Below are 27655 nucleotides of genomic sequence, written 5' to 3'. Positions count from 1 at the left end.
CTTTACTAGAGCATTTGGTAAAGAGATAACTCAGAAATAATACATTTATAATTTGTTTTTCTAACCACAGAGTGAATTTCTCTTCTGACATTAGCAACAGAAGTTCACACCCCTAGTGGATTTTGCCTGGTACCCTTGAGCAGCTTGTGCTCCACAGGCTTCTCTCTGCAAAGTCTGCAAGAGATAAAAGAGAAAATCAAAACTACTGGCACTAGCATTACTTTCGTCCCATACAAGTCCATATCTGCCACTAGAAAAGATCTAATTTAAAAAAACAGAACGTGAATAAAAGTAACTTTTCATAATTAATAGAACCATAGATGCTTTCTTCAGCTATAAAAATGCTTATGGCAGAAGGAGGGATACGAAAGCAAAATCCTGCAGCAAAAATGTGTTTTCAAATCTGTATGCTGACTTTTATAGTGTGAATTCTAATTACAATCAGAAGGCCTGAACAAACTGGGAAGGCAGTTAAAACTAATTTGCTTCCCACTGGCATAGAGCAGGGTGTCCACTGCTGTGGCTCAGCTGGTAACTCAGTACTTACACTGAGCTGATCACTTGCAGTCCCTGTGCGCTGCCTTTAATAACTATCAGACATAAAACATGTTGTGTGCAGCTAACAATGGGAATAAATCACTGCAAGTAGAAAGAACATGTGGTTGTAAATTACTCTGTAAATAATTCATGGAACTAGCAAAAAGTGAAGCCTGAACTTCTGTTTCTCTCAGATTAGTATTTCCCCAGTCCCTCTGAAGTAAAATGTAAAGATCCGGATCACCCAATAACCAGCTGTTTATTTACATTCACATCCTGCTAATGACTTTTTCTTAATTAGAAAAAAAGAACAATTATTTCTTCATTTGTAGTTCAAGAATGTCTGCTTTCTACATACTACAGATCGCTTTATGAACTCCTTCTACTGTGTGTGTATGGAACAAGGGTGACTTAAATGATTCTTTCCTTTATAAATTGGCCTCACAGTAACATCACCATAACTGAGGTGTGAACTGCAGAAAAAACATTTGAGCTACTAAACCCTTAAATCTCAGGTAAAACATTACATAATACATTGCAAGGAGATTGCAACAGAAAGGTTGATAGTCAGAAATAACATAACTGAAAAATACTGGAGGCACAGGGAAAAAGAGGGGAAAAAAAGAAAAGCATGGAAAGCAGGCAGAGACAAACTCTGCATACGCTTCAATCTTAAAACATCCAAACTTGATCTGACCCGAAAGCTGTGTAATTTGTCAGTGTTGTACTAACCTCAAGCTAAAGAATCTAGGTTGGTGAGCTCTGTACTGAGAACATGCTCAGAGACAGAGCTGGCTCATCTTTGGTGAGATTCTAAGTCCTGGCTGTGGAGAAGTGCTATAATGTCCTACAGCTCTCAGGTTTATCACAGACTTCCTGAATGAACACCTGTATTTAAAAATCAGCTTATGAAAACTTCCTCATATCTATCATTTCTAGGAAGTGAACTGGGCGCATCAGTGGCCATTGCTCCATCCTTCCGAGAAAGAAAACTCTGAAGTCACAGAATCACAGAACAGTGGAACATTCCGAGTTGGAAGGGACCCACAGGGATCGTGGAGTCCTGGACATAATGCAAATGTCTGTAACTCCAGTCATTAAACTGCTGAAGTAAAAAGTCACTGACAAAGCCTACAAATGGTTTAGTGTTCTGTACATATTGCACAGAAATAATAATAATAACAAATTTGACAAGCAAAAAATCTTGAACTGGTGCAAAATAGCCAATCTTTATAGATTTTAATTATTCTGGCTAACATGAGCTACATCCAGCATTCAGTCTCTTCTTATGCCAGGAAAGTTGTAGAAGCCAGATGTGTTTGGTTTGGGACTCAGACCCTAAACTTTCATCAATCAATTAATAATAATAAATTATAAATTACAGGTGTCCCACTACTTATTTTTAAAAATGTTACCTGCAAAATTATCAGATTATAGACAAAGCATTACAATTGACAGCTATCCAGAATTTAAAAGCAAACGAGCATTCAGTTACATAATGTTGGGCTCATTTGGTAGTCATTCATTCAAATCAGTGATTTGGCTGAATAAGGAGCTATGACACTTCTAAGTGTACTGATATTTTATTAAAAAATAAATAAAATCCCTTCTTCCTACTATACAGGAAAGGAAAAGAAGAAAGCCACTATTCCTCACGCTTTACATAATTTTTAACACTCCCATTAATTCCATCTAACTAGTCTCTCCTTTTTCAATTGGTTTATCTTTTTTTCTGCTGGGATAAGGAATACATAAGTTGTTCTCCAAAAATTAACAACCTATTGTAAAAGATTCTACTGCTAGAGTAGGGATTAACCCCAGAGCACAAAGAGAGAAAAGATACAAAGGAAAACTGACACTGTGCTCTATGCTAAGGAAGAACAAGTTCACCCTATGCACCATTCACATGAGACTGAGCTGCCCTTTTGTGCACTTCTGCAGGTCCTCTGCTGGCTGTCCTTTATAACTTGCATTATATGAAGGTGGAGAGAACTGGATTACAAATATTTTAAAATAAGTTCAATAGAAAATAATATTCTGAATACCTGCAAACACCTGGATACAATCTGTGGATGCAGAACAGCAAGTAGTTCAGGCCATCAAACACCAACTGTGAGGAGCACTCTGCCAAACTCCTAAAAGGTCACTCTCACCTGGTTACCTGCCTGCCTTCTGGCAGAACAATTTGCTTCTCTTTATGTTGTTTAGGAAGAAAGATTTTACTAAAACACTGCATCTTCTGCAGAACCCAAATGCACACGGTGTGAAGAACATGAAATGTAACACAGGTGATACCCTACTGCTCATTTAGGGTGTATTTCCCCCCACAGCCTTCCTTCCCCAGGGCAATTGCTGATGTTAAAGACAGATATCAGAAATTTAAGGATCTTTAAGGATAAGAGAGTGTATCCTCAATAGCATTGCTCATTTCACACCTTATTTCACATGGATGAATGGCTCTCATGATTTATTCCACCAGAAGTTCCCGAGTTCTGGTGAGGACATCCAGAGATTTTCTGGGAGATGAAATGTGGAATACAGTCTTAACAATCCATTCCCCAAGTAAAAACTGCTGCAAGCAACAACGTAACTTCTCAGCTGATTTACTTTTTAATCATTGTACCATCTCCAGTCATCCACGAGGCCAAGTCTCATCAATGGCACAGTTGCTTCTTGTGCATTTAAACCAGCTTTAAATCATGTGTTCATTAGGCCATTTGCTATGCCTTGGTTTGTTATTGCCACAGAAAATACATAAATGTGGGATGATATTACGTGGTTATTACTTATAAAAAAAATACGTAGCCAGGCACATATTTGCCTCTCTTTTGCACTGCTAAATCTGTACTAAAATTAGGAACTGATTCTAACGTGCAGAAAAACTTCTGAAGGACTCTACAGACCCCAGGCAGCATACAGTTTTACAGAAAGACTACAAAAATTGGCTAACCAGTTTACTGGCTGGAAGTGAGAGGTGTCACAGGCAGAGCTCAGTCTTCTCCCATTCTGCCACCAGCAGCTGCATACACAAACTGTTCTGACTTTATACTTCAGAACTGTCTGTATGCAAAATGGATCTAGTGATCCTCATCACTTTTAGGACTGTTCAGACATGGACACCTCCCAGTGCATGTGCCATAATTCCATTTCACTGTAGAAAGGCATTTACATATGGCGGCCTTCCCCAAAATCTGCTGGTGTAATGAAGGAGATCTGCACCTCTCACATTCAGGATACAAACTCTTCATGAGTATACCCAGATACTACAAGATAAATCATTCAGTGAGTACATTTTTTCCTCTGGGAAAGTGGTCTGCGTGAGATTTCCTTATGCTGTCCTCACCAAAATGCAGAGCACTGAGCCAGTTAATGACAAAAAGATTAGAACAATCCTACACCTGGTTTTCAGCTCCTTTGCAGAGACAAATTTATTTTCAATCTCGTCTTAACGATGCTCATCAGGATGAATTTTCCTCTATGTATATTTAACTCCCAGAGTTACTTCTTAGTTACCAGCAGCCCTTTCTGTAAGAAAGGCACACCTTCCTTAGCTGCACACTTCACCCTACAAAGAGAAGCCAGCTGAACTGCCACTAGGTAACGTGTAAGCTTTCAGATGCATATAGCCTCAAATCCAGACAACACACACAGATACGTTCAGAATGATTTCCCTCAGAAGAGCTTGCCCAATTTCTCCTTCCATCCTGCAGCCCCTTCAGCTGTAGGTCACAAGGATGTTCTTCTTTAGCGGAAACGCTGCACCGTTTTGATTCCTTTCTTCTGGGAAAGAGGCGAATTGTTTTTGATCAGACTTTCACCCTCTTCTATTTTTTAAAACAATGTCACCTTTGAAAGCAACTTTTGAGAAGCGTGGCACTAATAGGCTCTAAGTTTCAAACAGTTCCAGGTTACGGAAACAGGAGGTCAGAACCTAAGGGCATGGGGGCAATGTTCAGTGCATCAGTGAACATCTTAAGCTACGTGGATGTAAAATAACACTTTGTTACTTTTTGAGGAAGAAAAGAAGACCAGCTCGTAAAATGCAAAATTCTGGAATAAATGCCCTTCCAGCCCTATAAGTCTTTCTCACCTCTTCACACAGCAAACCACCTTTCAGGAGACTGTGAAACCTCTGTCTCACAACAGGGGCAAAAGCGATGGAGCCAATTTTTAAGAATTCTTTCTACAACCTGAAAAGTAAATAGAAGGGAAGGCAGATACTTCTTGTTTCTCCAAAAACAAACCAGTGTTCATTTAAAAGACTGGTGAAAGTGATGCTCCACTCCCACTTCAGAAGATTCTAGCGTTGAAAGCAATTATGACATTGTTCCTCAAAGTGCGTGAGGTTGAATTAAAACACAAATATTTTGTGGTTTGCCAGGGTTAAAAAGAAACAGAGTGTGGTGCCTCCACGCCTGGAGGCTTGCTTGCAGCCTCTCATATTCTAAACAGCAGAACAGATCTTGTTCTTCCAGTTCCAAAATACTAGTTTATCAGACTCTGAGATGGTGCTAAAAATCCACCAAAACAAATGTGATTGCAATTTATACAGAGATTATACCCACAGCACAAACTCATAGCAAGGCCTAAACTGAGCTAGGTGATCAAATTCTTAATCAATAAAAGACAAACTAATTTCAAGAGCTGGTAGAAGGAATATGATGCTAACAAGTATCCCTATGGGTAATGAAATAGAGAATCTTCAAAACCATTTCCAACTCAAGCCTCACAAACACACTGACCTGTACTGACAGAATGCAGTTCACCCTCTTCTCTGTTTTGGTCTGTTTTTGTTTTTGTTTTTAAATTGGCCAAAGTGATTCAACAACACTGGTGAAAACAGGATGGTTATCTTATTTTTTTTCATCTAAAACCAGTAACTTTTAGAACAGTTTTTGCTTATATTCATTTTGAATTTGGCAGTAAAAACCAAGTTTGCATGGGGTATGTTTATAACAGAGCCTACCTTGGCTTTCAGCTCAGCACAGATCTCCTGTTGCTTTTGTCTGTTACTAACTGATTCTGCTTCTGCCTCCCGAGCAGCAGAGGCTTCAGCAACAGCCGTCACCGCCTTCAGGAAGAATGCTTTCCTAGCTTGAGTCCAATTTAAGATCAAGACTCTGCGTTGATTCTTAAAGAAATTGTAATGATCCCAAGCTTTCTCATGAGTAACCTAAAAAAAAAGTAACGCATTTCAGACAAGCTTGAAAACTAAAATCAATAAAATATTTTGCAAATCTTGAATATCATTGGCATAATTACTGTATCTCCAATATCCCCATGGAATCCACAATCTAGAGCCTGAAAGCATTCTGCCTGATGCCGGGTCTGCAGCAGCCTTCCAACACTGGCAGGCCATCCTAGCACTGCCATCCTTCCCTGTTGTCTGCTCCACCACACAGCACTTCAGTATTCCAATATCCCACTGTTCCTTTCTGAACAGTACTTTTGGAATACAAATAAACAAAATGCTTTCTTGCCATAGAATACATAAAATGCAAGCAGGTCCTTTCAATACATCATCAAAAATTCCAAGCGCTTTTAGCTAGATGAGGCTCTTCATAGCAAATTGTGACCCCCTATAGAGAAACAGAACACCACGCAAAGCAGTTGTATCAATGTAGTACAGATGAGAATTAGCTTCACTTTTTCTTTCCCAACAGGACACTTACAAACAGATTTTTAGCTTGCCAAGCAGCACACTGACATTAATAATACACAGTTTTTCATCTTAAATACTCCTTCTTTGATCTTAATCAGTGAGGTTCCAGAGGACATTCAGGCTTCATACCGTAGACAGAAGCAGTAATGGGTGAAGCTGCATGGACTGTGGCATTAGAAACTTGGACCTGTCTTACATCCCCCAAAAATATGAACTACAAGGATGAACATTCTAGACATAGCTTTCTGCTCACAAGCTTCTAGAGGCACATCCTTGATGCTCCCTTCCAGGCTTTTAGCAGAAGACAAGGGGATGCTGACTCAGCTGGTGCCTATCTCACAGATTTCCCATTGGCTTGCAGCTGGTTGGAGATTAAAAGTAGGCATCACTCCCTCTGGAACTTTTCTCTGCACTTTCTCAGCTGTTTGTGTGGTCACCACATCCGAGGTTCACACTGCCATCACTGCTGCCTCAAACTCAGGTGAGCCTTACTGGCAAGCAGCTAAACTATGCTGAGAAGCTCCTGCACAAGAAAGGAGATGAGCAGGTTGCTCATCTAAAAACAGGTCACTCTGATGACCTGCTGCTGAATCAAGCACTCAGTGCTTGTCCAGTGACCCACTCTTCTTCAGGGAGAAGGAAGAAGAGAAGGTTCTAAGTTTAGTTAGTTATGCTAATGTAATAAATGTTCTAAGAATAGATTCTTAGTACTGTTCTAACATTTCTGTATCTGTCATGATAATATAAACACTGCATTCAATGCAGAATTATGATTTTTAAATTTTAAATGCCCCTCCTCCCCCCCCCAAAGAATTAGAGAGGCCCATTAATAATGGCTACGGTGAAAAATACACAAACATTATACGAAGCACATCATTTTTTAGCCCAGTTATCACATGCAAAAGTTCCAAAGTCCACAGGAACTTTACTGTTGGTGAAAGTATGCCATAAATCTGTATCACTTCATTGTCACTGCTTTGTAGTAGGCACCCTCAAATCCAAGAAAGCAGATGGTCTAAAAATATATACAGAGGTAAAAAAAGACTCCAGCTTTCCCTACGACTTCCTGAAGTATTCTGGCCTTGAAGTGGGTTTCTCTATTACCCGCTTGTGCTTATTCACTGCGGAGTGGGAAAGGAATCAGCAATCAATTTGAAACGCATTATGAATATAAAAATAGCCTCTCCCTGAGAGCAGGAGATATCTTTTCGCTCTTCCTGCTATATATGTGCCACAAGCCAATTAAAATAACTATTCCTAGACGGTGTGACAATGCTATACATCCTCATAAAAAAATAAAAATAACAAGAGAAGCTGAACAGCGTGACATAGCTATAAAAGGGTACAGCAAAGCAATGCTAGCAAACTAATTTTGTGAACTTGGCAGTAAGGGTTTGTGGAACTATAAAATCTGCATATTTTGAAGCTGCGATCAAGAAGTGAACAGCTTTCAAGTTCGTGGATTTTAAAGACAGGGACATCTCATCCTCACCGTGCAGAATAAAATCAATAATTAAGAAGTTACGAAATAAAAACCTTTGCTAAACATTTTTAATACAAATGCTGACTGCAAGCTTTCTGTAAGAACGTCTATATTTGAGCTATACTGACCAGTTCGTGCCTAGACTTGTGAGGAAGGCATCTCTGCAGCATATCGAGGTACAAGGTCCTTCTTTGCTGGAGGTCACTCGGGTACTGACTGATGACAGTCTCAAAAACCCACCGATCTTCTTCCTTCCAGTCAGTGTTCCTACAGAAATTCAAAACAATTGGTCCCGATGTCATTTAAGACTTTAAAAGCAGGAGTCTGGTTCTAGGAGGATTTTGTGTTCGTTTCCTTAAGAATGGCCTTATACTTCATTGGGCTCCTAACAATTCTGAGCTGTAAACTCAATGTTGGTTCAAAGCCGGGAGATTTAGACTTACTTCAGTGACTCAAAACAAACCCAGGCTGCTTTTGTGATGTAAGCATTTACTGCGCTGTCATCTGAGTGAATTCTTCTTTTTCTAACCTGACTTTTTATTGGGAATGACACCGTGTTTCTCAAGTTATGTTAGCAGTCACACAACATGAAAAAAAGCAGTGTGAAAAAGGAAAACAACTAGTCTCCATACTGAGCACTAATTAAATGATCAAAAGGGGCGGAATGATAATACCAGTGTGCAGCTAGATGAGGAATTAGTTAAAAACAAGCTTCTAACAGCCACAGAATCATCATCAAGGCATAACCGTGCTTGGCCAGGCCTGTCCTGCTGCCAGTGGCTCAGCTGCTGCCCGCAGGATGCATCACACAGCTCAGCCCGCGCTGCTAAGGACGACGTCCATGTCTGCAGATACCGGGCTAGGACTAAGAACACAGAAGTAATAATATGGATTTGGACACTGATTAATATTAAAGTTAATGAAATTGTAGACAGAGCAATCTTTCCCTCAACGGTTTTACCTGAGATAGACCTATGTTTCTCTTACTCTGCACTCATTTTCTTTTACCTTCTCACAAACTGTGGAATGCCTGACAAACTATTTCCGAGACGCAGCTGTTTAATTTTAGATCCAGCACCATGAAAAGAAATGGAGGTGGTTTCAAAATGGGAGAGAGAAGATCCAGCTCCTGTAAAAAGTTTATTTCCAATGACCGACAGCTACTGTGCAAGCTGAGACAACATAAAACAGGAAATAACTTCAGTATAGCAGACATTGTCTAGCAAAGAAAATGCTTCCTTCATTTTTCATGAAAGACAATGAATGCAGATTGCTGAGCGTAGGGTGCTTTCATTTTCTAGGAACAAAGAAGAAATAGTGCCCAAGAGAGTAAAAGGAATTAAGGAACCCCCCAAAAAGGGAATGGCTGCAGGACTGTCCTGTAACTGCGAGGCTGGACTGCGGGTCTCCACGTCAAGAGCTTCTGAGATGTGACAGAGGAGGCAATGGAAAGATGGCTATTCCTGCAGCCTCTATGAAAGCTGTCTTGCAACTGATCCTCAGAAATGAGTGCTTCAAACACCACCCCCCTTTTCTCTAGAGAGTATTTTCAATGAAATCAGATCAGATATTAATTTTAGAATCTGTGTCATAATTTGGTATTTTGAGGTATAGGCATTCTGAAGAGTAACTTTAATGGACAAATTAATTATTCTTTGCTATGACTTAAACCTCTTTGACTGCACTGCTCCTGTGAAGGCTTAACTGACTACGTTTCTTAAGATAACATAGCATTCATTCCAAACATGCAGGTTTATGAACATCTAGAGGTCTTTTTCCTACAGTAAAGCACATCCTGACCAGCAGACACTGCACTGCCCACCTGAGAGCAGGGACCAGCACAGACCTGCACTCAGAAGGCCGGCCTGGTGCCCCCATCTGCAGGGCACAAGGGTGTGCAAGGTCTTGCACCCACATTTGCCTTAGTCCTCTCACCTCCCTAAGGATCCCTCTGTCCACTGCTGTGATGGCAGCTAACGATGGGTGCTGTGCTGCTCAGGAGCAAGGCCAGCTAACGATAGGTGCTGTCCTGCTTGGGAACAAGACGGAGAAACTGGGGGTTGTGGAAGATGGCCAAGGGAGCTAACAGCTGGAGCCACATGTGGGTTATTGGGAGCAGGGAAACACAGACTGCAGAAGTCTTGGTTTGTCAGCTGTGAAGAGATTTGGTCAGCTGTACACAGACAAATAGCTAAAGGAAACGATCCAGCCTGGCGTATTTGCAACCATTACATGCACAGAGAATTAGAAAATATCTTGCTTCAATAAATGCAAGATATTTTCTTAATTAAACCTCTGTAAAATTACATAAAACAAAATCTCATCTAAATGAAATTTGACATCACTCTTTACATCACTATTTAAGGTAATATGCTTCTTCAGCACCGTAAGGATATTCACAAACATTGACAAGGCTGACGGCACAACCCAATTTTTAAACATCCTTCTTGCTTTTCTTCTGTGTATAATTCTGCTACCAGAAAACATTTCAATCTTGATTCTGTTCCAGAACTGAAACAGGGAGATTGTCTGACATTCAGCAAGCCTGAGGCAGCTGCTTCCTTTGAAACAAATTTACCCAGGGTTAATCCCTGGCTTTACACTTTTAAAGAACACAAAAGGACTCAGAAGGGAAGCTGCCCTATAATCCCCACCAATCCTTTGCAATAGCTGGGACAACATAAACTTGATGCACTGACGTGTTGTGGAATGTGCAGATAGGCTGCGACAGTGATTCTATATTCTATGATATGATCAATGCCACCAAGTGAGATGTTAACTCCCCTGGCCATCAGTTATGTCATTGCTGATTGTTCCACCAGAAACATCTGCTAAAGGGCCTTAAAAAAGGAACCACATTTACTCAGCATAGTCGTAGTATCCCTTTCATTGAAAGAAGTTGCTGAGGATACGGTGCTGAATATGTAGTACTAAACCCATCTTTCAGTTATTTAAATAATTGAGATATCCTTGGAAATTGTGGCAAAAATACAGTTGTACTTAGAGAAACATCAGCTGTAACACATCAGTTCCAAGTCCACAATTTATGGGACAATTTAGAAGTTGGATTTTTCCCAAAAACTAAATTTGTGTTTCAGCAGAAATAAAGGAAGTGAATTTAGACTGATCAAACATCATCATCCTTTATCGTGCATGAAAAAAAATCTTCAGTTTCTAAAAGCAGTAAACACTGAAACTGCTATAAATTTGCCACCTGCTGCTTTGTAAATGCTATAAAAATTGGAAAGATCAGAACAATTTTTAATAAGTACCATGTTATAACACCTAGGACTGTAGAGTAATAAAAGACTGGTTTCAGATAACGGAAGGAGAAGGCCCTACAAAATATCCAGGCAGTTTATATAAAAGATATGTAGATAACATCCCTTTCTCGGGGATGCAACATCTTACACCTGTTTGAGCATTCCCAAACCAATTTATCAGCAGGGGCAGGATATTTAAGTGCTGCACTGCAAGAGCATGTAGGAAAAGGGGGAGTTTAGACCAAGCTGGTGATTGTTTTACCGATAAAACACAGGGCTCTTTCTGCTCTCTCCAGTTTATTCTTCCCAGGCTCCAAATAATTCCTCTGACCTTCCCACTCTCCACCTTCTTAAAACCTGACATCACTTTAATCTAGGGGAATATCAGTAAAGAACAAAAAGAAGCCAAGGCTGGTACAACAGCTGCAACTTGATACACTCTCCTGGATTCAAGTGAGCTGGGGCAGGAAAGCTGATCTTTGCTCCCATTAACATATTATATTTCTAGGTTACATATTACATTTCTAGTTATGTTACATTTCCAGATCATTATGAATATTTGTGTTCTTTCTATTACCTTTTTCATTTACAGAAAAACCTCTCCTTCTTTAAACTATTCTTTATCTATATATATTCTTATGTTTATTTATGATGATCATTAGTGCAGTGATCCAAAATTCCTTAAAAGGCAAGACCTATTTATCAGCTTTATAGATACAAGCATTTAAGACCTGTGCAAACAGCTACTGACTTTATCCCCAGAGAGCTGGGCAGTGAGTCAACTGCTCTCTGCACCGAATAAAATAGAGCCAACCTTCCAGTAAAGGAAGCTGCAGAACCTGTAAATTGCAAAATACGTTAAAGTTTATGTTATTATCCTCTGCACAAGAAATCCAGAAACAGATATCATTACCTATGTATGATGTTCAGCTGTTGATCAATCTCTTGCAGCTTAGACCAGTATTCATTTGCAAGCTTACGGTATTCATTGATAACAAAGCTCCTCAAGTCTGGATAAGGGAATTCCAAAGACAGTAGATCTGAAGGAACTTCATGGAAAAGTCCATTTTTCTCTTCAAAACCATGCACTATGGCCTGTGATGAAAAAATGCTACTCAGAATGCACTACTCTGCAGTCAATTTTTTCTCCAACATTGTTAACTACATTTATAAGGAAAAGCTTACTTCTATTTTGTCGTCTTGAAGCTCTCTTTCCAAAGCCAGACTTTCAAGGTTAAGAAATTCCAAAATTGTTTTCCATTGTTTCTTCACAGATTCGATCTGTTTCATGAAATACATTACTGTTATTTCTTTATATTGTTAGAATATGACATTTCTGATTTAGAAATAAAAACCTGATTTCCAGTTTAACTCTGCTATGCTCTTACAGGTTTCAGTGGAACAGATTTGCACTGCGGCAAGTGCAGAACTTACTGAATACTTACTAAATAATCTGAAAGTCAGCTTTAGCCTGAAAACATTACATACAAAATAAATGATAAGTAGCCCATGATCAGAAATCAGGCAAGTAATGTTAAAATGCCAACCTGCTGTAACTTCTCAGCTAGACTGAATTTGTTTTTCAGAGATGAGTCTTCTGTGACATAATGCTGCATTTCAGACAGCCAGAATTTCAGATTCTCTCTTAGTTGCCAGATAGGAGCCACAGCATCTGTTTGGTAAGCATCCCGCTCCTGTGACAATTTGTGCTCTAAGTGCAAATGAAACATAAAGCTTTCTAAAACACAAAGTATTATGCAGTACTGTGCTTCCTAAAGCAATAACTGTCATGACAGGTATTTAAAAACAAGCAATTAAGATCATTTTGAGTGTAATAAATAATCAATAAATGAATTGAAAATTCTTACCCAAGTCCCATATATCCAAAAAAAAGTCATACTTATGACTTCCTTCATCAAGAAGAGCCTGTATTTCTGCTTCTGCTTTTTCCCTGCAAAATGTGAGCGAGTTTGACAGAAGACTTGATTGATTTCTTAGTTATTAAGTTTGCAAGAATGATAAGCCTCAGACATTTCATTCATTAAATAAAAAGGACTCTCCACTTGCAAAGGTTCTAAGGGCAGGTGTTTGATGTGAAAGAGATATGGAAGCCACCCTTCAGCAAAACATGCTGGAAGAGATCTGCTATACAACATGCAAGCTGGTGGATCTAAGACAGCAAAGCTGTGGTTTGGGCAGCAAATTCTTTCTGAGAAAAGAACTGCATCAGGTCACCAGAAGTGTTCTTTCCGAAAATTCTGAGATATTATTCATCATACAAAAGACAAGAAAACAGCTTCTGCAGCCTGTTGCCTCTTGTTCTGTCACTGCCCAGCACTGAAGAAAGCCTGGCCCCACCATTTGATTCTCACACTTTAGATATTTACAAACAGAGATCAGAACCCCTCTTACTCTTCTCCAGGTTGAAAAGCCCCAGGTCTCTCAGCGCTTACTTTTGGAGTGACCTACTTACATGTAGAACATCCACCTTGCTCTGCCCATTTTTAATCTGTTCTCTTTGCTCCTGCAGACCCCTTTCAATGGCAGTCACAACCTCTTTTGCCTGCACAAAGAATTATCTTCTCCTCCTAACGTCCCTTTCATCCCACGTGCTGCACAAGAATCTCTGCCGTCTGAGTATTTATTTAACAACAGTAAGATTCCTCAGGTCCCACCTGTTCTCACTAAGTCTCTTATACTCTCGCCACCACACTCGGCAGTGCTGTTTCAGTAGCATTTGCTCTTTGCTGATTTTTGAAATTTGCTCCATCTTTTTAATCTGCAAGGAGATTAAAAGAGTGTCAGTATTTTTGGCATGCTCAATATCTTTATCAAATTTCTTCATATTGAAACTGGATTACAGAACAGAAAACCTAACAGCTCTTTACAAAGCGATTTTCTAAAGAAGAAGGGCTAATTAATTTCCATGAAAAATTTTATTCCACTTCAAGTTGCAATTAAAATGAAAAATGAAAAAGTGTAATCTGTTTTCTTCTTCTTCTTTTCCTTCATATTCCTATTTCCCACAGAATAAAGAGGGTGGGTGAGTAAGAGAAAAAAACAGCAACAAACTTTCTTACAGGTGGGAAGAAGATGAAAGAATGAAAGCATATCTCTAAAGAAAAATTATTTTAAAAATTGGTTACTGAAAAGGGTGCTTTTCTAAATCTGTCCAATTAAAGATGCTCTGAATTCATCTGCAGATTTCACAAAGGCTTCAGCTTCACAGAGAACAGGAAGGCGTGTTTTCAGAGCGATGGAGTTACTTGTTAAACTAGAGGAAAATCCATCATGGAACAGTGGATGAAGTAGCAGCCAGACTTTCTGGCCAATCGGCAGTGAAGAAAGCAGGAACAGAAGAATGCCCAGCACACGTTTGCTCCTCTCCTGCTACTTTTCTTCTTGCTTCCCACCCACCTCCCTCTGTACCACCCAACTCCAGCACTCCCCAGCCAGCTGCTTCAAGTGGCAAAACCCCCCTACTGGCAAAGGATCCCCCAGTTCACCCAACCCCCCCACCCCCCTGTTCACTGTCAGATTCCACGCGGGCAGTGAAAAGAAGTATGATCATTGTATTAAAAACGTGATAACACAAATTAAAAAATACATACCTTTAATTGAATTTTTGTGGATGCCATTTGTTCTGCTGCTGTGAGTTCACATAGACGTTTGTAGTCAATGGGTTTGTATTTCTGACTGCAAAGTGCATTTCTCATAGGATTCACCAGATTTTCTAGTTATCACATAAAACATTTACAACCATGTCAAATCCTCAAGAAATATTTTAAGTTTGAGCCATAAAATGAAAGCATTTTGCATGGAAATTAGAGGCAGTATAATAAAAACATTAGAAGTTTCCATAACAGAGATTTGTAGGTACTGAATAAGAATCTGATATAAACATAAGCTGATAGAAACAGTAAGAAAAATTAACCATTTGTCTTTTCATAAATAGTTTAGTAGAAGCAGTTATTTTTTTCTATGTGAACTAAAAGAATAATTCACTTCAAATTGAGTTTACTGGAATTTCAGTAACTTCTAACACAGAAATATTTAAGCTTCAATATAAGCATAATTATTACACCAACTGGAATACCACCTCAACATTTACTGTCATGTATGAATTGATTAATAGGATTTTTTTTTTCTAAAAGAAAAGCTCTATAAATTAATCCTTGACTGTAAACCGAATTGGTCTCAGGTACACTTCTCATCAAATCTCCAGCCACAAGAACAGCAAAACTTTTCTACAGAACTTCCTTAAAAAAAACAAGGAAAGCATTCACTTAGCTCCTGTCACAGGTGGTGTGGGTCAGGATGCCCACTTTCTACCTATATCCCTATCATCAGTATTTGAAAGGTTGTCTCGGTACTGAAAGTCTGTTGTCCAAAAACCCAGAGGAAGCAGCTGAGCTGAAAAAGCATTTGATAAAACTTAACCCAGCTGGTCTTTCACCACACAGTGAAGCTAACTCACACTTCTCCCTTCGAGAGATCTCACAGAGGGAAAATTTCTTCCATTTTATCCTTCCTGGAATCTTTGTATGAACAACTCTTTTCCCCTGGTTTTCAGTGCTGTAGGAAGCATTGTTCATCTACTGATGATCCAGATCCAGATTTGAAATCCTCTTCCCTAAGTTAGCAAGATTCTACATGAACACTTTTTCCTTGCTTTTGAGATTGGTTACAACTTTGTCCATCAGAGATCATGTGACTAGATGTTAGGAAGAAATTCTTTACTGTGAGGGTGATGAGACACAGAACAGGTTGCCCAGTGATGCTGTGATGTTCCCTCCCTGGAATCACTCAAGGCCAGGCTGGATGAGGCTGTGAGCAACCTGGTCTACAGGGAGGTGTCCCTGCCTGTAGCAGGGGGTTGGAAAAGAGATCTTAAAGGTCCCTTCTGACCCAAAGCACTGTATGATTCTATGATTCTGTGTACCATCATTATGCATTCAAAGAAGGAAAATTTTAGCAGCCAAACCCTTTGAACAAGCACACGTTCAGTTCCTCCTTTTAAGCCTGTTAATTCTTCACTACTGCTCCCAAAGCCTTTAAATCACTGCCAGTCTGCTGTCATTTCAAGTAGCAGCATCGGTGCCCACTCTCAGAAGCAGCAGGACGCAGCAAGGGCCTCAGAGCATTTCCATAACATAGGTAATTAAGGCTCCCTGCAGGCATTTCACCTGGGAGATAAGCCAGGTTTGCAATTTCATCCTGTCATACTCATCAGAAATGAATCAGTAACTGCTACTGTTATCAATAACTGATACTAACTATTTACAGGAGTCATTAAACACAGCTCTATGCTTCTTCTCTGGTGTGTCATAAATCTCATGATCTCAGAAATACACGGTAGTGTGATCTTTTGCCTTCCAGCATTCCTGATCCTCACTTAATTCAGGATAGCCTACTATGGTGCAGGTAAGTGTCAGAACAAAGCTGGGACAGTCACCTTCCGGAGGAGATAACAACCTGCCTCTCTCCCCGCAGTGCCTGTTTCAGCTGCTGCTGCTCTCATGCCTCTGCTGACTTTCACCTTCTGCTGGCAGTGTCACCTTCTGATCAGGCATCAGAAGTTATTCTGAAATCATTTCACTAGCATGAAGCTCTCACACCAGTTGTTCTGAATTGTGGAGCAGATATCCGGGTGAGGAACCCACCTGGGTATCACACTCAAAATTGCAATAGCCTAACCAGTATTCTTTGGCCTATAACAGCACTGTCATTCTCCTTAAACCTCTCGATGAAATTACAGCTCAGTGTCCCTGTTTGACAGCTGCCATTTACCATCAGCTTTTGAAACCCCAGCTTTATTCCTCAGTGAGGTGTATCAAGGATGAGGGCGTGATCAAAAAAACAAACACATCCCATCTTTTTTGTTCTCCTTCTTTCTCGCAATATTTAATGAGTGGAAAGGGTAGACAGCAAAAAGGATGGAAGAACAGGAAGAAACATGTAAAAGGGCATACTGATGTAGGGGAAGCAATAGGGCTCAGTGCAGAAAGTGAGGAAAGGAGAAAGAGTCACCCCACTGGATGAACAGAAAAGAAACTGGAATGTTATTTTAAAAAAAAAAAAGAAGCCACTTGTTTTTCACTCTGACCATAGAGAAGTGTATCAGAGAAACACACAAAGGTTACACTTGGTGGTACTCCTTCATATCTGAAAGAATCAGAAGGGATGGGAGACAGGTTAAATTCCCAAATCTCTCACCCCATGTCATTCACTTTTGCCTTTGCTTTTGATATGTTCTTTGCTTTACCTTGTACATCTGAACCTCATGAATCTGCACTCATAATCTTTATCAGTTTCTTTTACTGAGGACCTTACTCTTTGAGGATATTTCTGAAGGCAATGAAATCTATTCCTGTACAATTAACTCCAAAATGAGGCTGCTAGCATATCAGATGAAAACTTTACATTTAATATGTACTGTGTTGGATGTGCCTTCTGTCTTACAAATACAAAGATTCCTTTTTGTACCTAATATGTACATATACATCCAAAAATATATACGTCTCCACATTAGTAAAAAATACTAAGCTAACATTTTTTCACAATTCTCTGTAATAAACATTGGCTAAACCTGAGATGCAATTTTAATAGTGAACAAAAATACTTCAACATCTGCCCAGGTACTGTAAGGCTTCAGCATGCAGACCTTCAGTAATTCCATGTGTAAGCTGGGAATTTTCATAGAATCATAGAATGAGGTTTTTCTTCCCATTTTTGGGGGTATCTTTAATAGTGAAACTTGGCATTAAGTATCACTATAGACTTTTTTTTCCCATTCATCAGAAAGCACACTGTGGCTCAAAGCAGTATTTCTAATAGTCGGCACTGCAGAAGGACCCCATATAAAACCCTAAGGCAAGTCCTGAAAGCTATCTCATGACCCTCCTGCAAGCCTCTCCAAAGGATTCTCATTTGCTACATGCCCTACAGAAAACCTAACAAAATGACCCCACAGCTCGTTGTGTTTTACATGAAACATCAAAATACCATAGCAGCTTCCACACGTCGCAATTAATCACATAGAATATTGCATAAACTGTTTAGTTTTTACTTGTGACAGAGCAATTGAACTTATACTCGACAGTGTACATACCAACATCACTAATCCTCTGAGCTGCAGACATTGTTCTGTGGTCTGGTTCACTCCTTTTTATGTGTTGTTCAACATCTGTTGAGAAACAAACATGTCTTGAGAACACCAGCACCGAGGATGCTAAAAATACTCATACAATAACCACACACTGATTTCCAAGGAGAGAGAACTTATCAGAGTGAATGCGTAATTAGAAATTACACAAGTTCATCTTCCATTTTAAGAAAGATTTCAGTTTTTTTGCTGTTGTTCAAAAAATCTTTCTGTTTAGGGAGCAGCTGAGAAATGGAAACCAAGCTATTATTCATTTGATGGATCTGTGACACTGTTGCCAAGTAGATCACCCATCCTTTCCTTTATGCTTTTTGAAATGTATCTGTCCTACTGGCCCAAATGGAAGATTGCTATTTGAGCTGCTCTTTGATTTTTAGAAATGAAGCCTGAAAGGCCTCTCTTTTTTTGTACTTACATACTACGGTTTATATGTAGATCTCTTTTTACCCCTTCAAGAGTCTCTGCATTAACACCTGGCAGCCCAACCCAGCTGTTTCAGTAATACTGGCTTAATTCTTAATGAGCAATGAGAACAGACAATGTACATCAAGCATCTACAGCACACTGGGATCAACCTCACATCTACACTGCAATCATAGAATCACCAAGGTTGGAAAAGGCTTCCAAGACCATCTAGTCCAACCATAAGTAATAACATCTACAATGCAGTTAAAAAACAAACCAACTTTGATGTCCTAAAAGCGTGTTTCCACTTCAGTTAGGCACTATCACAGGTTTTGCTTGTGAAGAAAACATGCATGCAAAGCTAAAGATTGGATGTTTCAGCAGATCTGGATGAACGGCCAAACCGCAGCAGGAGGGAAAGGCTGCATTCAGCCAGTCTGCCCCAAACCCTCCCCCTCACTGCCAGCTTCACCTCTCTGTTGCTTCCTAGACACAAATTCCACCTAAGGTGGTGCAGCTTTGGCATTTGCCTGCTCCTGCAGCAAGTAGCAACACAGTAAATAGCAGACCAGCAAAGTCTGTTCATCTGTATTTTGTGGAGTTATTTTTCTGCTGTTCTAGCAAGTTGAACCAGCTTATCCACACAAATTCCAAGGATGGCCCAATGCATCAAAAAGAAAGGCAGAGAAGAGCAGCAGAAGCAATTGAAAGGGAATGACTCTGACAGAGAGCTATTAATTTCAGTCTACCCAAACTGTGCGACTGCAACCAAGGATACTTAGTATTGTATGTTCCTGTGAGCTATATTTCTTCCTGACAGCATTCTGCATTGCAGAATCATCAAAAACAGCTTAAGTGTAAAAACCCGACTGAGATGGACAAGTTTCATTGAACAAAGTACCATTATTACTGAAAGAAAAAAAACAGCAAATGCAGTTGAAACTAAGCCACAACTGCACACACAGTCATTCCTGTGTCTCCAAGACACTGTTTGATATTCATACTGTGTTTAGTTAACGATGGAAGTTAGAAAGCAAAGAAAAAATCACGGCTATCAGGTTCTGCACAAAGAATATTGGATGACGGCAGCAAGTAGAAAATAGCGAACGCTCACTGATGGCATGACATTTCCCAGTGCTTCTCAGTGCATATTCGTCTGTGTTATTTAAATGATAGGAAACCCTCCCTTGCACTGAACCAAAATCAACAAAGTCTAAACATCATCTACCTTCACCCAAGAGCAACCACATATTAGCAAGAAAGGGACCTTTCCAAATTTGTTCTGGAAGAAATTGGCAGTATTGGTTGGTCAGAAGCTACTCTGAAGGCCAACATCTGATCACAGGGGCTGAAATTAAGAAGAAAATATGATAATACATTTGGGAGTTTGTTCCTATTAGGAAACATTAATGTTTATTTTACAATCCAGTAGTCACTTGCAAACAAACTCACAGTGCTATCCCAAAGTCCGCATACTCCCCAAGGGAAAAAGAAAGAAAAGAATTAGCGTATTCATTTTGTTGATCCCATTTTCTCTCCTTAAAGCAATTGCTTGGATTTAACCTGTAACCATGTAACAAGGCCAAATTCATCCAGCCAAAGGAGTGATTCTGCCCAGAAGAAGATGCTTTGTTTGGCTTTTTTGTGATGGCAATATTTTGTGGGAGTAACAACCTGTTTCTGCATAATTCTCTATCTGCACATATACTTCAGTTGGAATTGATTTTTTTTTAATCAAATCCATTCTATATGTAAATTCTCTGCTTAGAGGCTCACAGAACGGTACAGAATGAGAGTCACACCCTTACTTAGTATGTCAAGACACACAAAGTTGAAATGTCTCTTCTTTCCCCTCTAAAACAAAATACATTTTTCTGCTGCTTCTTAAAAAGGTCAGCTATGCACAGAGTAGCCTTTACTTCTTGGAAGAACCAGCAGAATTACAACTGGGACAAGAAATACTTAATCACAAGCTATCACAACCCCAGCCTCATTCAGGGAGATGCTCAGCAGTGGCTCAGTATTACTGTCACCTACAGACATTGCTCCTGACATGACAGCATGCTATAACTGCCCCAGGCCTCTTCCAATAGCACCAGACACATGCTGCATCAGTTGAGGCCAAGAAAAGAAGGGGAAGAGCCAGCTGAATGACTCTCCTTGGGTGTGACATTGTCTGCAGAGCCCCCCAGCTCTGCCCAGCAGCAGCACTATTTCAAACAATGGCAATTTCTCTTCAGGGGTTTGCATGCTGTGGTTAATATTTACGCAGTAGTTTTCGTCTCCCTTGCCAGAGATATCAGCAAGGATACCATATTCAGGGATTATTCAGAGATTCTGCAGGCAGAAATACATATATCTCCATGGGACATGGCACAGACTGCACGTGCTTTGTGGAACAATTCTGACTTCTCTGACTTGTAGCAGCCCAGCATAACGTATCCACAAAGGAAAACACAGCATGGGTCAGTTCTAACTGCAGGGTGAGACATCAAAGTTCCTTACAAAGTTCTAGTCAAACTGAGAGATCTGTAACAAAGCAGGATGGCTTTTCTTTGCTCTCGCTATTCTTGGCACCCCGTTTTCCCATGCTTCTGTTAGAGGGAACTCAGTACCTCCAAGGGTTCTCCAGCTGGGTTCACAGGGTTCTGAGAAGCACTGGGCACCCAGCAGAGCTGTACAGCAGCACCTGTGTGTGCAGGAGCGACCCAGCACAGGCAGGGCACCCCAGCACCACGTACAGCACGTGGAGCAGTGCCAGCTGCCCGAGGGAATCCCTGCTGAGTGAATGAGCTGTGCAGCTTCAGGGAGCAGAAAGCTCACTTCCATTTTTGTGCTTACAAGCACAAGGCATGGACAGTGATACATAGCAGAAATATCATCTACTTCCTCTTGCATTTCCACTCCAGTTCACAAAAGGCAGTGCAAGAATTCAAGGGATATTAATTGCATTTCAGTACACGTGACAGCGTCCTTAAGCACTCTCCTCCCTTCGCTCTTGAAGAGGCCATTAGAACTTTTTCAGTTCATAACCTTAAAAAAGAAGATCCCACTGTGATCCTGCTTCACTAAATTCTATGACATGTTAGCACTTCTCCTAGCTGTGAGTCTGCATGTAAAGGGGAACAGGGCTGGGTATATTTTTATCATAATGATAATCTCACCAAGACTGAATTTATTGTGCACTTAGAGATGACAAACGTATTTAATAACAGTGGGTTAACTCTTGGAGCACTCACTCAAGGCCTACCCTGAAGCCTTGTCTAAGTTGCAGGTGAAATTTGTGCCAAATACTACAGCTTATTATCTAGAATTTGTGTTTCATGGTGAAAATGACTAATTTTAAAGTTTTGCAGCTACTTGAGCAGAGATAAAGTGCTAGATCAAGCAAGTAAACTGTTCCTGGTATCTTGTCTGCCTCCGTTATTTTTTTCATACGCTTGTTTATGAACCTAAAGAAATTTCAGAGTGAAAGTCTCAATTTCAGTAAGACTGCAGTGCTTTAGAAATCTGTTCATCTATACAGCAGAGTAACTTCAATTCACATACTTCTTCTGCAAAGAAAAGCTATTTGGTACGTAGTACAGCTTGGAACAAGGGTAACTTCACTGTGCAGCAAGCTGTCCTGCTTTTAGAGTCATTGTATATTTTCTATGGAATAGGTTTGTTTCTGCAGCCTTTTCCAGCAGATTATTAATGCCTGTAAGACACAGCTCGGATCAAGTATGCTGTCCAGAAACTTGGTCAGTCCTTTCAGTCCATACATGTGACGGGACAATGCCCTCTGGCTGCTTTCAGGCAGTGCCTACCACTCAAACATCCTAAACCAAGGTGAGATATCATGTCATTTTGAGCATTCAATCCAGAACACTTCATCCAATCCTTCACACTCAAAAAAACGAAGAGAACAGAAATCCTGTGTTGCCTTTCTTGGCTCTGCCCCTTGCTGGTTGCAGCACAGAGCAGAACAGCTCCAGCAGTGCTCTGGGACAGCAGCAGGGCTGAGTGCCCACAGTGCCCACAGTGCCCATAAGGCTTTGAGCGACAGCTCGGCCGTGCCATGCCCTGCTCACTGGTCCTGGCCCGTACCTACACAGCTGTTAATGCTCTCCCAGACAGCACCTGTGCCAGGTGAGTGTCCTTCCAGGAAATGGCTGGTGACTGCCTGGCGATAGCGCTGCTCCAACACGTGGAGCCGGCCGTGCCGGATGGCTGTGCCCCCACATCACAGACACCAGCTCCAGTCCCAGCCGGCAGGCAGCACAAGCCACGGCCTTCCTCCTCCTCAGCTTTCAATCTACAAGGTGCTCCAGAGCTTACAGCCGAGGGCGACTTTGTCTCCAAATAGTTTAGACACGATGAAGTTTTAGCTCAGGCTTGTTTTTAGCATCAAGGACAGACTGAAAGCAGCAGCTCAGAGACCTGGGAGCACTGAGCAGACACGGAGCTGCACCCTGTCAGGGTGCAGGTGAAGATCACCTTCTACAAAGCATCTCCTCAGTGACAAACCCCACCACAAGGAATGCTGTCCCTTTCAGAAAGTAACAGTGGATCCTGGTAACCCCAGCAGTGCACAGCTACCCCTCTAGTTTTATTTATTTATCCCTTTGACAAACATTCCAGCTCTTCTTTCTGCCAACAACTTTTTCTTCAACAAAATTTCACATACTCCCATCAACTTCCAACCTTTTGGTCAGAAAGTAGGAGAGTATGCCTGAGGGAACTGATCCAACAAAATAAAACAAACCCAAACCCCGCAGCAATTCGGCCATTTTTCTGTAATTTTAAGGCTACTGCATTTTACTATTAGTTACTATTAAGAACAAATTCTCTCGCAACCTCTTCTGCAATAGTGCCATACATTTGTATTTGATCTCAGACTTCCAACTGAAGTCATTTTCTGATTCCACAGATTCGATGTTATGACCACTACAGAACGGAAAATGAGTATGTTGAGATGGTTTTGGAAAGGGTGGGATCTGTTTTAACCCATATTTAATCTTCAGTAACTAGAAAATGTAGCAAGGAGAATTACATAAGCACTGCAAGTTACATTTATTTCTGCTGTAATGCTGATGTTTTTAAAACCTCTTCAATGCTATAAAAGTCCATCTAAGCCTTGATTCAGGCACCACACTTTCAGGCTTTGTTCTAACTTCAATACAGCCTCCAGGTTGGAAGCCTCGATGCATCTTAGAAACAAAAAGTACAAAAGAAGAAAGAGGCATTGAACAGAAGCCATCGCTACACAGAACACTGTTCCCCAAGCCTGCTAAATCAGCCATGTCTACAAGCGGCCGTGACTAAACCTTTTAGTAACAGTGAGAAGCACAGGGCACGCCAGTCATCCTTTTCTGCTCCTGCAGATAAGTCAGTGCTTCACTGCAGCTCAGAACTCTCCAAGGTAATACGAATATGTCTTCTTAAAAGAAGGATTATGCCTCCAATTTCACTAAACATTTAAAAACGTTCTTATCTTAATGTAAATGCTTGTGCTTCAAGTACATGACTTAAGCATATTCTTAAATGGGAATGCTAAACATGAAGGCGAGATCCTGTTCCCTTTCATTTAAATAGAAATTAAACTCCACAAGTGTTAGTCAGCACTTCTGCAGCAAGCCAAGCCTGCGCAGTTGGCCAATGAGGCCGTCACACGTCGCAGCTCCTGGTGGTTCTTACTCAGCAAAGGTCCCAATTCCACAAGCATGAGACTTCACAAAGAGCTGAACTTCTAACTTTAAAGGAGCCTGGATCTCACCGTCTCCATTCAACACATCGTTTACATACAAAAGTCTTTGCAGATTCAGGGGATGCCATCATTTTTCCTTCTCGGTTAAAGTGATGCTAATTGACAGAAGAGTAAAATTAATGTGGGGTGGACATGCTATTTAAAATTAAACTTTGAAGCAAGTTTTAAATCAGATGTATTATAAATGGAAAATCAATAATATGAAGCTGTATCAACTCTACACAAAAGAGAATTTAACAGCAGAATCAGTGAGAGTTTGATTCAGTGATCCTGAATGATAATCCAATAATTCAGGCACACAGATTTTAGGGAAACAAGGGTTTCTTAATTTTGCAACAGCAGGTGTTGGCAGTTGAAGTAAATCACTACTTACGTACATAGTTAAAAATAAAAACCAGAAATGAACCACTGACTCCATTGAAAGATGTTAGGAATGAATAGCAGCTTTGATTACAGGAGCAGGACAGATGTTTCCTGACAAACTAAGGAGAGAACAAACAAACATTCAAGTTCCCCCATTTCAGTGCTCTCACTTTCTAATGTCTAGGCATCTCTTAAAATCTAAGGGGAAAAAAAACCCAAACCTCCCACTAAAGAAGGAAACATCAATTTCTTGGCTTTTGCATGTTTCCATTCAAAAGAAAGGAATATTAACATGCAGGTGTTTGAATGCTCTGATCCTCAGTATTGTTAGCAAAAAGGCAGAAAAGTCACTCATTGTACAGGATGGAGTAAAAACTAAAAATAACCACCTTTAATCAGACCCATTTCCTCCTACCAGCAAACTGAGTGCCTGAAAACCCGTTCACAACATTTTGATCTTAAAGAACTTGCAGCACTCAGTCCTCCACCAAACGTAACACACAATAATACTTCTATCATTCAGTGTCAAAACAGCTCTTAGAGAAATCCCATAGTTGGATTGTCGTTCAAATCATCATTCCCTAATGAGAGAACTATGGAGCTGTTTGAAATAGTCAAGTATTAGAAACTGTATGTTCCCAGAAATGACACGGTCCTCTTTGTCTGATATAACTTCATTATTTCCTCTTTAAGTAAATCTTAATCCAGAATACAAAGATCAATTTGAGGAACACTTTGAGCAACCAGCCTGTGGGAACACTCAGTGACACTGCAAGGGACAGAACAGAAACGAGACAAAACCTTTCTGAACACCCATTTGTGAAAGAGGACTTCTATTTCCCTCATATCTTCCAATATTTTAATTAGCAAACCCAAGATAAAATAAAGAAAATTCCACATAGAATAAAAAATGTTTTCAGTGCAACAGCGATGTAAAAGAAAGGAAACCAAATCTCTGAAAGCAGACAAAGGACATGAGAAGGTAGGAAACGGAGTCACCCATGCCTGCCAGGCAGCCATGAGCCAAGGGACCCAGGTGCCATTTGGCTGTGCTGCTCTGTGCAAACACGGACAGACCATCTGCACTGACCAAGGGCAGCACTTAAAGTTAGCCAGCTGCAGACAGCACACCTGTCCATATCAAAGCATAATTGAAATTAAGAACATTACCTCCGTGTGTAGCATTAAAAATATTACAAATTAAACCATATGCTGTGACACATTTATTTAAAGACTCGCTGGAAGAAGCGAGTGAATTTATCCATCACAGAAGCCTATAATTTCCTCCATTATTTAAGGAGCAACAAACGTACAGTAAAATTGACCCTTAATTAGCAGACTTGCAAAGCATGTCTGCTCGTTCACTACCACAGGTGGAAAGGAGCGTATTTGCAGTGGTGCATAGAACAGCTTAATACTATGCTGCTCTGGCATCCTTCCTGTGAAAAACGTAGATGTACATTACTCATTTAACATAACAGAGCTTAAAACGATGTTACAGAAAACTGCAGTAGAATCAGCATTCCCTGCATTACAGCACAGCATCTCAGTGTTGCCTGACACATTTTTTTCTGCTAGTGGAAAACAAAGTCTGAGGCACTCCAAGGAGAGAGAGATTAGGGGAACAAAATATTGCAATTTCATTATCTCTTCAGGCTCATCAGTTTTGGAAAAGGAGCATTTCAGCCACCCACACAAAACTGATACTGTCTTATTTTTCTTATGCCAGAAAACTTTTGAGTCATATAAACACAGATAGCAGACAGAGCACAGAAGCCCTAAGAAAAGCAGCCTTCTTACTTAGGGTTTCTTTGCTTAAGAGCACTAATGAAATGATGCTCCTGGCCCAAATTTAACCTGCCTTCTAAACACTAAAGTGAGCCAAGTAAACCCTTCTCATGCTTTTATGTCACAAGAACATTTAACGTTGTGATTAAAAACAAAATCAATCCCCTTGGCAACCTAAAATATGCATTACCTCTCTAACAGGTGGCTCCCAGAACTAGGCAAGGCACAGCACTTCAAACTGAATCTGTAAGAAAACACTGCATAGTTTCTTATTTCCACATTTATGATCCACACAGATCATTCCAAATTGTAGAAGAAAGAAATGTCTGTTTGTTTATTTATAAAAGCTTTGGTGCCATTCTCCTTCCTAAAGACTTAGGTTTACTCTTGGGGACTCTGCTCTGCAAGGCTATGGCCATCCTGGTCAGGATCCAAAGGACCACATAGCTGCATGTATAACCTTAAACATACCAAAACAAGGAGTTTAGTAAAGTCTGAATTGGTATTATATGTTCTTGATACTATAAAAATATACAACAGGAAGTAAAAGAACATTTTTCCAAGGGAACTAGAATACATTTAAAAACAACCAACCAACCAACCCTCACTAAGGCTGCATGAAATAACCAGGAAGAAAGGTCTTATGGGACTAATAGCATTAGTTAACAAAAATATCTCTCTGAAGAGAAGCCCAAAGCTATGAAGTTTTAGAAAAGAAGCATCTCTTCTGTACAGATTTTGTACAAGAAAAGAATGGCTTAATGAGAAAACATGTTACTTTAGCAACATGGAACAAAAGACTGGGGTGAGAGCAGCCAGTGCTTTGGAGCAGTGTTCCATCTACAGCAACACAGAGCCAATGGGAAAAGGATGCCATTTCACAGGCAGGGATAGCTGGAGAGCTGGGCTTAAAGGAGCTGCAGCAGAACTCTGAGTACCATCACATTTACCATGCCGTCTGATACCGAAATAAATCAATACCAAGCAGTAGCAGAAATTCAGCAGAAGACACTTGATGTCACTTAGAGTGTGCAGAAGTCATCAATCCACTGAGAAAGAAATTATTTACTGATCACTGAGTATAAATTTCTGCACAGAGCATCTGGACTGCTGTCATCAGATCGCAGTTCCACTGATCATCAGGTAAGCCCACTGATTCGATTTTGTTTCCAGCACTATTTCCAACACATAGAAAGATAGAGCACACAAAAAAATATTTTTCTGAAAGCCTCTTATTTCA

General features: G+C 40.3%; 1 protein-coding gene across 5 annotated transcripts in view; it reads right to left on the bottom strand.

Moving 5' to 3' along the window:
• The window catches only part of CCDC148 (coiled-coil domain containing 148), a 49343-nt gene that overhangs the window by 16340 nt on the left and 5348 nt on the right, over positions 1-27655 (bottom strand). For 4 of the 5 annotated variants that reach the window (XM_031590830.2, XM_090143432.1, XM_031590831.2 and 1 more), the window contains 9 exons: positions 18057-18131; positions 14557-14678; positions 13621-13724; positions 12814-12896; positions 12493-12656; positions 12131-12226; positions 11859-12040; positions 7811-7949; positions 5504-5710 (listed from right to left, as the gene is read on the bottom strand). In XM_031590830.2, the coding sequence (XP_031446690.2) occupies positions 5504-5710; positions 7811-7949; positions 11859-12040; positions 12131-12226; positions 12493-12656; positions 12814-12896; positions 13621-13724; positions 14557-14678; positions 18057-18131 (1172 nt within the window). The remainder of the gene's footprint in view (positions 1-5503; positions 5711-7810; positions 7950-11858; positions 12041-12130; positions 12227-12492; positions 12657-12813; positions 12897-13620; positions 13725-14556; positions 14679-18056; positions 18132-27655) is intronic. The other variant, XM_090143433.1, reaches the window with a different exon arrangement.

This window comes from Phasianus colchicus, chromosome 7 (assembly GCF_987193195.1).
Source record: "Phasianus colchicus chromosome 7, bPhaCol1.hap1.1, whole genome shotgun sequence".
NCBI lineage: Eukaryota > Metazoa > Chordata > Aves > Galliformes > Phasianidae > Phasianus > Phasianus colchicus.
Note: the sequence above shows the minus strand (reverse complement) of the source record. Positions and strands in the feature narration are given on the sequence as shown.